At 35.4% G+C, this 12,791-nt stretch overlaps 1 protein-coding gene across 2 annotated transcripts in view; it reads left to right on the plus strand.

The window, feature by feature from the left end:
* The window catches only part of whd (carnitine O-palmitoyltransferase whd), a 297,210-nt gene that overhangs the window by 82,880 nt on the left and 201,539 nt on the right, over nt 1-12,791 (plus strand). For both annotated transcript variants that reach the window (XM_090412567.1, XM_090412568.1), the window contains exon 7: nt 9,171-9,248. In XM_090412567.1, the coding sequence (XP_090268693.1) occupies nt 9,171-9,248 (78 nt within the window). The remainder of the gene's footprint in view (nt 1-9,170; nt 9,249-12,791) is intronic.

Consider the following 12,791-nt stretch of genomic DNA (forward strand, 5'->3'; position numbering starts at 1 on the left):
TCTTGATGTCAGGCTTAATATCACTTTCCTAAATAATGTGGTCTATATAGATGATTAATAACAGTGGAGATAATGTGTACCCTTGTGTTGTACATGATTTAACATCAAACCATTTGCATGTACCTCCTTCAAATATAGACCGTGTATTACTTAATATAATGACATGGAAGTAGAACCATACAGTATAACTGTATATTTCCATGATTTCTCAACTATTTGTCATAAATCAAAAATCTGATCCTGACAACCTCTATTTGCCTGAATTCAGCTTCTTGTTCTTTTTCAAGATTTCCTTCCACAATTTTTCTTAGCCATTTCTCTAGTATCTTGCATAAATCTTACCAGGAACACCCAATAAGGGAATTACTCCATAATTCTCAACTTGTTTTATTTCCTTTTAAGAGATAGAAACTATGGAAACTCTACTCCAATCATCTGGAATTAGACATTCTGACTGGCCTTCTGAATTATGCAGTGTAACCACTGTGAAACTTTTATACCTCTGAATTTGAGCATTTCTGGTCTAATATCATCTACTCCAGCTTCATTTCCATATTTCAAGTGTGTTTGGGAGCCTTTTCTACTTCAAGTATTGATATATGCTATCCACGCAATTAGCCGAGTGGCTATGCACTTCACAACCATATGCCTGGGAAAGGAGTGTCCTGGGTTTGATTCCTGTCGTTGACATGAGGAGCTTAAAATCTTTCTCAGATATAGCCAAGTTATCCGGTCTTGGGTGTGGTTTTTCTTCCCAGTTTATCTAGGGTTTTTCATCCTGCAAGCAGACAAACTGGCTTTGAGAACTCAGTGCCTCTACAGACATAGGATACAGTGGGAGGCATAGGACTAACCACCTTATCCTTGTGTATGGTTATGGTTAAATGAATAGAAAACCCTTGACACCACAAGGTAAAAGAGGGAAACAGGAAGAAGTATTAATATATAAGACAAATTATACAGCTGGTTGTTGCTATAGGCCAAGGGATTTCACGGATGATCTGGATAATCTGCATCATCAAATTAGTACAATGAATGCAGGTGGAGTGATTATTATTGAGGGCTTCAACTATGGAGATATAGACTGGAAGGAAGAAAGATCACATGGTAGTTTTAGGTGGTGTGAGAAAATTGCACCTAGTCATAGGATGAGAAGAGCTATCCATAACCAAGGTGGCTACATTGCCTCCGATTGGTGAAAGTGACCATGCAGTCTTGACTTGGGAGATTGTAAAACATGAAGAATATTCTCTCAAGAAGGGTATATGTGGAATTACAAGGCAGGTGATTATGACAAACTTAGAATGAAGCTTAAATCTGTGCCATGTCATAAAACACTGCAAGAGAAGGATGTTAGTAGTGCATGAGAGATAGTTAAGAGACATCTAGAGGAAGCAATATTAATTTGCTTCCTCTGGATGAGTAATATCATTAAACATGAGCTGCAGAAGAAGAAAATGCTGTGGAGGATATGTAAGTAAAATGGTGGCCAGCAAACTCACGAACAGTACAAGGCTCAGACAAGAAAGTTGACCAGCATGGTAAGGAAGGCAAAATCAGATTATGTGAAGAATCTGCCCTAGCAGGCCAGAGAAAATCCCAAAGAGTTCTTTTATTATGCTAGCCAGATATCAAAAAGTAGTATATGGAGGGGCAGAATCAAGGAGAAAACAAGTGATTAGTGGTTTGCTGCAAGGTTCAGTGCTGGGACCACTACTGTTTAATTTATACATAAATGACATAGGATTTTTTATTTGATTTTTTATGGTGCAGAGGTATCAAGAGTCATACTGCATCAGGACACAGATCACAGCATTACATATGGTAATTGGTTAGTGGGACAATCGCAAACATCCATGCCTTTGGCAGGATTCAAACACACTGCTTCTTGGCTGGAGAGTGGATATGCTAGCCACTCAGCCAACCAGGCTGGCTAAATGGTATAGGAAATATTCAGTTGTTTGCTGATGACGTGAGCAGTAGTTAATCAAGACAATGTGTAGAGCTTGCAAGATGATTTAAATAAGCTTTCAGTATGGGCAAAAGATAATGGGTATCAGTTTAATGTGGAGAAATGTAAAGTTATGCATTTTGGGATAAATAGATTACAATTTGTGTACTGCATTGATCGTACCACCTCCTTATTCCAGGAAATAGATGAAGCTAGAGATTTAGGGATATTGGTAGACAGAGTTGGAGTTTATCAGCCATATGACTAAGGTTGCTCAAGTAGCTCTTTATTACTTGGCTGTTGAAGAACACACTAACAAATAGAGATATGGAAGTTGTTATGCAACTGGATTACTCTGCTCAGGTCTGGTCTCCTGGGTTTCTTGGGAATGAGGAAGCAGTAGAGAAGATTCTGAGATGAGTGACCAAGATGGTGAGTGGTCTGTGGAATGTTCCTTATGAGGATAGATTGAAGGTGTGTGGATTGCAGAAGTTGGTTGATAAGAGTAAAAGAGAGAATATGATAGAAACATTTAAGTTTCTTAAAGGGTTTTATAAGATAGACTCAGGGGAAATGTTTCAGCACTTGACTAAAGAGATCAGAACAAGGGATCATACCTGGAAGGTGAATAAAAGTGTGGTTAATAGGGATGTAAGGACTAGATTTTTTACTTGGAGAGTTATGAATGAGTGAAATGGGTTGCCAGAGTCAATTGTGAATGCTTTATCTGTTAATATGTTCAAGAAGAGGCATGATAGATTGTGTGGATAGTTTGGTCCCCTGCAATGAGTCTTAGGACTCCATGGAGGTGCCCATATAATAATAATATATTCCTGATAGCATTCCTGTTGAGTGTTTTCTTCTGCCATACTGTCACTGCTTTTTTTTTTTTAATTTGGCCTTCTTTCAAAGTTATCACTCCAGACACTAGAATATCGCTATCTTCAATTTTTCATGTCACCTTTATCATCTCTAATGATATCATCCAGTGAAGAGAATGGTAAACAAATGCTACCGTCTCATGATTCCTAACAATTATGCTATTGTCTGAAATAGTGTGGGTCTGTGGTCTATTTTCTTGATTTTATGGGACAAAAAAAACCCTAGTTTCTGCGAGAAAAAACCTGCTTTCCTATGTTAGAGGTATACTTACTGAGGAATCAGCCAAAGAAAGAAAAAAAAAAAAATTACCCTTTTAAAGTACTCTTTCCTCCATTTCTGAGCTTTTTCAATAGCCTCCAGAATATTTCACTCTCTTCCTGATGTTTGCAGAGAATACAGTTTTCTCCGTATTCTCTAAAAGCTCAAGTTGACTTACTTGCCAGGAACTTTTGATATGCTTTCTTCTTTTCCTTGACTGCAGCTTTAACTTCTTGAGTCCACTAAGGAGTTCTGTATTTTCTATCCTTGCAGATCACTTCACACATGCCTCTCTCTGGCTGAATCAATCAATGTTTTCTTCACAGTTTTGTCACTGAATGAAGGTTTCGTTCTTGTTTACAGACTTTGATTTTACACTTTCATACATTTTTATATATATTTTACATGCACACACACATGTACACACCATCTGAGGATACATATCAGGAATTTCTTTATGATATTTATATACATTTTATACATTTCAATCTCTTTCACCCACCCCACTATCTTTTATTTCCTTATAGTGAGTAGGCATGGCAATTTTAATTCTTACCTAACTTTTTGAGATTGAATGGGCAGTTTAACCTCCACTGTTAGCTAACCAGAGATATCTGACCCAAGACTCATGAATTTTGAGCAGCATCCAGTGAAGAGAATGGTAAACAAATGCTACCGTCTCATGATTCCTAACAATTATGCTATTGTCTGAAATAGTGTGGGTCTGTGGTCTATTTTCTTGATTTTATGGGACAAAAAACATTTAACATCATGCGGCTCGTACTATTTTGAATAAATCAATTGTTTGCATTCTGCCTTGTAAAAAAAATCTTGTTCAGGCCACTGCTGAGAAAGCAAATGCCACTTCCACAGAGCTACCTACACATGCCAATAGTGCTTTATCCTAACTATATGACTTTAGAAGGATTCTGTTGTAACACATTAGTTAATTCTGTTATTTTGTATGCAAATTTCTGTTATTATTCTTCAACTCATATTGATTTTTTACGATATATAAAATGCTTGCGTTTAATAAACTATTTTACTTTGAAATATGTGTTTTGTTTAATAAGTGTGCAGCATAAAGCTGGTCAGTGCTGCAAGAATTATCTACCTTAGAGGCAGCATTGTCTGAATGTCTTGTAATGGTGAGGAAGTTAAATAAGGTACATGTGAATTATAAATTATCTACACATAAATTCAATGAAAAGTATTATTTATTAAACATACTGCCAAATATTTCAGTTTGAAATTAACAAACTATCATCAGTGGCCTGAACAAGATTTTTTACAAGGCAGCATGCAAACAATTGATTTATTCAAAATAGTACGATCCGCATGATGTTAAATCGCTAATAGCATTATGCTTCACTGAAGAAAAGGTTAATCATAAAAATTTAAAATAAATTGCATAAATCAGAGCTATTCAACCTTAGGTAATCTGAGAGCTGCATTAGAAAAAAAAAAATTTATCCGAGCTGCATCACAATGCGTATCTAGTAATTTGGTGAGCAGCAGCGACACAACCTCAAAAGTTGAACAAATGAACAACACTAATCGCGTACTCACGTTCTCCTTGAGTGCTTGGAGCATGCGTGTTGGAACAAAACAATGTAAGAATGCTTCTTTGATACATCTAATATTTGAAAAACATGTGAGTATATAGTGATGTAAAAACACCAAATAAAATTATCAACATGAAGATTATCGTTTAGTGATAGAATTAAAATATCTATATACATTCGATTCAAATTGTTATTTTATTTTTTTGTTTGTGAAAATCAAAACCCACAGGTGGGCCATATGTGGCTCATGGGCAATGCTTTGGACAGCCCTGGCATAAATAATTATATCATTTATATTATCATCCAAAAAAAAAACCCTTTAATTTATATCATACTAAACAGATCATTAAATAGATGTAATATCCAGATGGTTTCTTAGGACCTTCTGTCTTTGTAAATATCATTATTGGCCTTAAATTAATGCGTGTTATTTGGATCAAACTTTCCCATATTTTTGACAAGGATAGGCAGTGCTGTCATTCCGATTCGAGTTAGGGCGGTGAAGTAAGGCCTCAGTACTCTCTTTAAATAGGCATTCAAATTTATACTGACATACATGTAGAAGGCTAGTTTTAGACCAGAGAATGTTGTGGGCTGCCTCTATTCCGTGTTGTGCCAATCCAGCCTTATTGGATTTGTTGTGAAGAATATAAGATTGATGTTCTTGTATTCTTTTTTCTATTGAATGTCTGGTTTGTCCAAAGTAGGAAAGCTAGCAGACACATGGAACTTGATATACACCAGAAAGAGACATAGTTGAGAGTTTATCTTTACATGATGGATTTACACATCCTTGTGAATGTGATATCAAAGCACGGATAGATGGGAATATAAGTAGCTACTAAATCATATTTCCTCAGAATTCTTATAAATAATACTTTTCCTTGTGTTTATGTGTAGATAATTTATAATACTATGGCACAAGTTTCCCTCAAAACTAAAAGGTGAATATGAAATTGGTGAATGAAGAGGTTAGGCATGTCATCTGGAAGAAGGTGTTATGGAGGCAGTGATAATAATCATTGGCGCAAGGCGAGGAAAGTGAGTTGGTTGGTAAGGGTACCAAAAGTGCAATATGAGAGGCAATTAGCTAATTAATTAAAAAAAAAATTCCTAGGGAATTCTTTTGATATGTGGGCAGTAGAAGAAAGGATGATTATTGAATGATGTTTGACAAAAATGTTAGAACCACCCCAGAGAATATAACTGAGGTAACCACTGCAGAATTGAGAATATAATTGAGATGTAAAATAAGAATTCATAAATGTATTTTATCCTTGTGAATGTGATATCATGCAGAGTTTGAGTTCAGTGGGAGAAGGGAGAAGGAGTGACTGATGGTGAGTGAGCAATAGGTTTAGAGAATTGAGTAATGATGTAAATAAGGCTGTAGAGCTTGGTAATGTATCACCACATGTTTTGAGAAATGCTCCATGGAGTTAGCTTTGACATAACTTTTAACATTGGTCTTATATTAGGCCAAGTGATTGTGGAAGAGTAACTGGGAGAAAAACAAGCTGCATTCAGGCCAAATAGACATTGTCAGGATCAGATTTTCACTTTACGAGAAATAGTTGATAAATCATGGGAATAGGACAAGGATCTCTACTTAAATTTTGTAGATCTCAGAAAGGCTTATGACTGAAAAGGTGCCCAAAGAAAAGTTTTTCAAAACACTACAATTATATGGTGTAAATGGAACATTATACATAGCAGTACATGGTCTATATTTAAGTTGTCAGTCAGGAGTTAGAATTGAAAGAAATACATGAAGATGATTTGATGTAAAATTTATGAATGAGACAGGGATGCACATTATCTCCACTCTTATTTATCATCCATATGGATCACATTATGAAAGAAAGTGGCATTAGACCTGATATTAGAATTGGAAATGTCAAACTTAGTTCTTTGGTTTATGCAGATAATATGGTTGACCATATCCTCTGCATAAACACATCTAGTGCAAGTCTTCAGGATTTCTAACTAAAGTGAATAACAGCTGTAACAAATTTGGCATGAAAATCAGCAATAAAAAGATCAAAACTATGAAAATAGGCAGGAGCTTAGAAAACTTCAGCTGCATTCTGAATGGAGATCCTATAGAACAAGAAATAAAATATTTCAGCTATTTAGGCACAGTTTTTAGTGAAGATGGCAAATTATATCATTATCACGTGACACCTCAAAGGAGTCCAAAGACTCATGGAGGGTGGGCACCTAGTCTACAACTCTGTCTCCACCACTCAATCCACCAACTATGCTGAACTGCATTGGTTACACCAATGCCATCTACTGCCCACCACCACTAGTATTTTCACAGACAATCACAAACATCTACGTCCACGGTTTTGGCTTGAGAGCAGATATGCTAACACAGTGCTGGTATGGGCCAACCTTATGTAAGACTTCCTCCATGTCTGTGTGGTGATTAGTTAAAGACAAGTAATTACTCCTTTCTTTTAGGCTTACACGGTGATCTGAATACATTTTGGAAAGTTATGGAGACAACTACCATGTTTGAGTAAAACTTGAGTTTAATATAACCAAAATCCACACTCGCAGTTTCGACCTTTATAACAAGGTCATCTTCTGGAGCATATATACTATATACATACATATATGTATAATATTATGCATATATATATTTATATATATATATATATGTGTGTGTTAAAGATACCAAGCTATTTTAAACCTGGTTTTACTCCATTTCCCAAGTAAGCAAACAGACAAACAAGTCAAGTTTGCACTTGTAAGTGTTGTAAGTCTAGCTGATCCTGCACGTAGTGGAAGACCAAGGCAACTCATGGTAAAAATAGAATAAGCTCTGATCACTAATCTTAATATATATATATATGTTAAAGATACCAAGCTATTTTAAACCTGGTTTTACTCCATTTCCCAAGTAAGCAAACAGACAAACAAGTCAAGTTTGCACCTGCAAGTGTTGCAAGTCTAGCTGATCCTGCATGTAGTCCAAGACCAAGGCAACTCATGGTAAAAATAGAATAAGCTCTGATCACTAATCTTAATATTTACCCTTAATGCAAAGCACATCTCCTGGAGGAGACGTATGATGCTTTGTATTAAAGTCAAGGGGCCATTATCCAGACTGGTTTCGACCTTTATTGAGGTCTCATCAGTGGGAGCCAGGCTAGAAATACCAAGATTTTAGTAATACAGAGCTTATAACTATTTTACCAGAACAAGTTACCATAAGGTGTTGAAGGGTTAGAAATACCAAATCTTGGTATTTCTAGCCTGGCTCCCACTGATGAGACCTCAATAAAGGTCAAAACCGGTCTGGGTAGTGACCCCTTGCCTTTAATACAAAGTATCATACATCTCCTCCAGGAGATGTGCTTTGCATTAAGGGTAAATATTAAGATTAGTGATCAGAGCTTATTCTACTTTTACCATGAGTTGCCTTGGTCTTGCACTACGTGCAGGATCAGCTAGACTTGCAACACTTACAGGCGCAAACTTGACTTGTTTGTCTGTTTGCTTACTTGGGAAATGGAGTAAAACCAGGTTTAAAATAGCTTGGTATCTTTTACATTTATTATACCCAAGGTAAAATACTTTCTACACACACACACACACACACACACACACACACACACACACACACACACACACACACATACATATATATATATATATATATATATATATAGACTTGTTGTTGCTCCCAATGTAATTTTACAACCAATAGATAATATTAATAATAGGACTCTAGCGTTGATGTAGTAAGGTTTTTTTTTTTTTTCACCAGAGGTCAGGCCAATTATTGTTGTAACAGTTGGTCACTAACTCTTAACAAACCATGTAGATTGTTTCTATGTATATAGTGTATATGCTCCAGAAGATGACCTTGATATAAAGGTCGAAACGTCGAGTGTGGAGTTTGGTTATATTAAACTATAGTTTTACTCAAACATGGTAGTTGTCTCCATAATTTTTCAAAATGTACAAGTAATTACTTATCTCTACTGTCTGCATATAAGCTTTAGCTGTATATGGGACAGCCTTCATTTGTTGGATGGTCCTGCTAGAACATATAAGTGCATATGTGTGTATGTATATATATTTTTGCTTTATTTTTGAAGACAATAGGTGCTGGTATGGATTCGTTTCTAACAGGAATAGTTTACTAAAACATTACCACATCCATGTCTTGTGTAACTGTTAATAAAGGTATCAGTGTGCCATTACGTACTGTTAAAAAAAAAAAAAAAAAAAAAAAGGCATTTTGTGTGTTTTTGTGTTTATACACACACACACTTCCAACTTATTCCTTCGAGTGTCATCCATCTGCCATTGTGAGGCAAGTTGTGCAAGATTTGAAGGGGTACATTTTCTAAAATTTAATTTACTTTGTTTTAGTATAAATTTTGCATATTTTAATGTAAATAATTTACTTTATATAACTTAATTCATAGATAAAGTTCTTTAATAAAAATTTTTATGGTCGATGCTATGGTGACTGACATTAAGTTTTATTAACCTAGGTATCTGATTGGTGGGAGGAATATGTTTACTTACGAGGTAGATCATCTCTTATGGTTAACAGTAACTTCTATGGAATAGTAAGAGATTATTTTCTTCCAAGATATAGCAGATTTTTTTATTTTTTATTCTAAAATAATATCTAAAACATTTTGAAAAAAAATGTATTACTATATTTTGCTGCTTACCCTTATTCTTGATCTCCAGTATAAATATTTAAGATTTTAAACTGATTTTTATGTGTTAAAGAGAATGAATAGGATGATTAAAATATCAGCTTGATGATTTGGTTATCATTATGAATAGGCTGCAATTCATTATTATGTCTGATAGGTATCATCAAATTGCATATGGAAAAGCAATATCCTGAAAGATAGGAAGAGGATTATCACAAATGTGGACCAGGGGATCTGTTATGAACCCATGCTGTTAACTTGTATGTTAAAATATTGCAAGTGGTTTAAATGGAGTTCGGCAGTTGTTTACTGAAAATGCAAAATTTTGAGAAGAACTGTGAGGATTAGAGAGAGAGAGAGAGAGAGAGATGTTGTGCCTTATAGGAAGATTTGAATGTGAGAGATTATAGTTACATAAGGAGTATAAAGAACAGGGAAGGAAAGCAAGGTTGGTTTGCAAGGAAAGCAACAATGCATTATGAGTATGTATCAGTCAGTCATGCCAAGAAAGAAATCGGTGTTCTTTCAATATATTACTAGTAGAAGAAAGAATGATTATAAGAGGATGATTTTAAACTGATAAACACGATGATGCACCTGCTCACACATTGCTCCTCATCTACAGTTATATGAGAAAACATCAGACATCTGTTGTGCCCCATCCACCCTATTCTCTGGACTTAGTCCCAGCAAACTTTTTTCTGTTTCCCAAACTTAAAACCACTTTGAATGGACATCGTTTCTAAACCGTAGAGGAGATTCAGGAAAATGCAATAAGAGAATTGTGCACCATCACAGAAAGTGCATTCCAGGAAGCATTCCAACAATGGAAGAAACGTTGGGAATGGTGTATTGCCAGTAGAGGGAGACTACTTTGAAAGGGACAGTTTTTAAAATGTTGTAAAGTGAGCAATAAAGTCTTCATTGCAAAAGTTCGATCTTTTTTTTTTTTTTTTTTTTTTAACAGAACATGCTAGATCTATGCTAGAACACGAGCTACATCAGGACACACCACAGTGAACTGCAGCATAACTGTTTTATTTGGTCAACCAGTGACCAAATAAAATACCTAATAATACAATTAATTAATTATATTATTTAAAAAAAATCCTTAATGATGTGTGATTATAATCAGACTCTCTCCGATATCTTTGATAGCCAGTCATTTTTCTTCATCTTCAAGGCCCACCTTTCCTAATTGGGTTGTGGGGGGGCAGCAACTGTAAGAGGAACTTCCAATGGTCATAATCCTCTGCCACCAAGCTCAGGTGTTCTGGTGGGACTCCCAAACGTGTCCACCCAAGGTTTTGGGTATATAATCTATCCAGTAAGTCCTTAGCCTTACACGTGGCCTCCCACCCTCTGGAAGTGAGCATATGTGGATTTACAGAGCTGGTGATTTACAAACTTAGGAGGTAGCTTAGCATAGCAATGGTAAGTTTGTGTAGCTTCAAGAGAAGAATGTCAGTAGTGAATGGGAAATAGTTGGAATGGAGGGTTTGAGGACAGACATCATATAAGGTTGGAATGTGAGGGTATTGTATTTTCTATATACTGTTTGTAGGAGGCCAGTACACACCATATCCAATCTGAATGTAAGTCTGTCACTTGTTTGTAATCAGCTTTGAGCTACAAAACATGATCTGAGGCTGCCTGTAAATAAATATTTTAGTTGTTAATTGGAGTTAAATGAATTAGTAGCATCATAAAGCAGGAGCTTGAAAATTAAAAATAGATGATTAGTATGCTCATAAGCAATACAGAGCACAGGTAAGAATAGTGACTTGCATGTAAAGAAGGCTAAATTAGATTAAGAGGAAGTTAGCTAAGCAGACTGAAGGAAATGTTAAAGAATTTTTTCATTACTGTAAGAGACAGATACAAAATGTTGGTACAACAGACGAAACATACTTCAACATAGATTCTAACCACACTTATCAGAGCCATTATAAGAATAGACCACAAAAAAGAACAACATATTAGGGCAGCATCAAACCACAAAAGACAACCAAACAAATAGACTGCCACAAGTTCAGGAAGTATATAGAAGAGACCGAATGGACTATTGAGAACTGTTATATAAATGATGACTATATTACTTTATTAATAAATTCAACGAGTGCAAGAAAAAATTAGAAATTCCTGTGAAACAAAAGAAAAGAGAATGGCTCTCATCTCAAACTATAAAACTACTGAAAAAGAGAAAAGAACTGAAGAAATCTGAAGGAAATTTTCTAGAATACAAAATTATCTGTAAGTACTAAGGAAAAGAATTCCAGAAGACTACAAAGCTTTCAGGATACAAAAGCTAAGCAAAGCAGTGCAGGCAAAAACCAACCTGAAAAAAATAGAGAAAGACTCAAATTTTAAACAGTCAATTCTATCTTCTTTACAGTATCAAAATGGAGAAAATCATACTAATAGAAAAAAGAAGAAATTGTGCAGAATTTTTATAATGATCTTTATGCAACTAAGTGCCAAGTCTCAGAACCTATCATTCCAAAATCAAGCAATATACCAGATGTACTTCCAGAAGAAATAGAACATGCCCTTAAGAAAATTAGTAAAGGTAAAGCCTCGGGACTTGATCATGTTAAGGCTGAAGAAATCCAACAAGGTGGACCAATTATTTTCAAATCCTTGTCTGCCTGATTCACATGGTACTTCAAAGAAAGAAACATTCCAGAGGAATGGAAGACCTCAAAAACCATACTTCTATTCAAAAAAGGGAACAAGGAAGACATAAAAAAAACTATTGTCCAATCTGTCTACTCTCTCACATATATAAAATCATGAACAGAGTAATACTGAACAGAATCCAAAACACTCTTGAAGACAACTCCAATAGAGAGCAGGCAGGATTCAGAAGAGGCTTCTTCATAATGGATCAGATCTTCAGCCTCTCTCTTCCATGTTATACCCATATATTTCACTAGTGGATCTTCCCATCTTGTAGGTGGCCTTTCTGGTTTTCTCTTTATTCTTGGTTGCCAGTTGAGTATTGTATATGTCCCTGTGTCTGGCTATGTGACTTGCCCATCTCATCTTGCTTTCATATACTGCAGTTACCACATCTTTTATGCCTGATCTCTTTCTTAGTTCCGTGTTTCTAACATGTTCCATTTTGCTGATGTTACAAATCCTACGTTCTATTGCACGCTGAGTTACTCTGAGAGTCTCTTCTTCTTTTCTTGTTGTGTTCCATGTTTCTGATCCATATGGGAGTGATGGAGGAATGTCACTATTAAATAGTTTTGCCTTCACAAAGATGTCAAGATTTGGATCAGTAAGTGTTTCTTTTAGTCTATTGAATGATGGCCATGCAGCTTTTTTTCTTTTTGATAGTTCTTCAGATAAATCATTATTCATTTTTATTTTTGTTCTAAGTAATTGTAGGAGTCAACTTGTTCTATAGGGATGTTATTAATACATAGGTGACTGTCACTT

This window comes from Typopeltis vanoorti, chromosome 23, assembly GCF_054136105.1.
Source record: "Typopeltis vanoorti isolate ZY-2024b chromosome 23, IOZ_Tvanoo_1.0, whole genome shotgun sequence".
Lineage (NCBI taxonomy): Eukaryota > Metazoa > Arthropoda > Arachnida > Uropygi > Thelyphonidae > Typopeltis > Typopeltis vanoorti.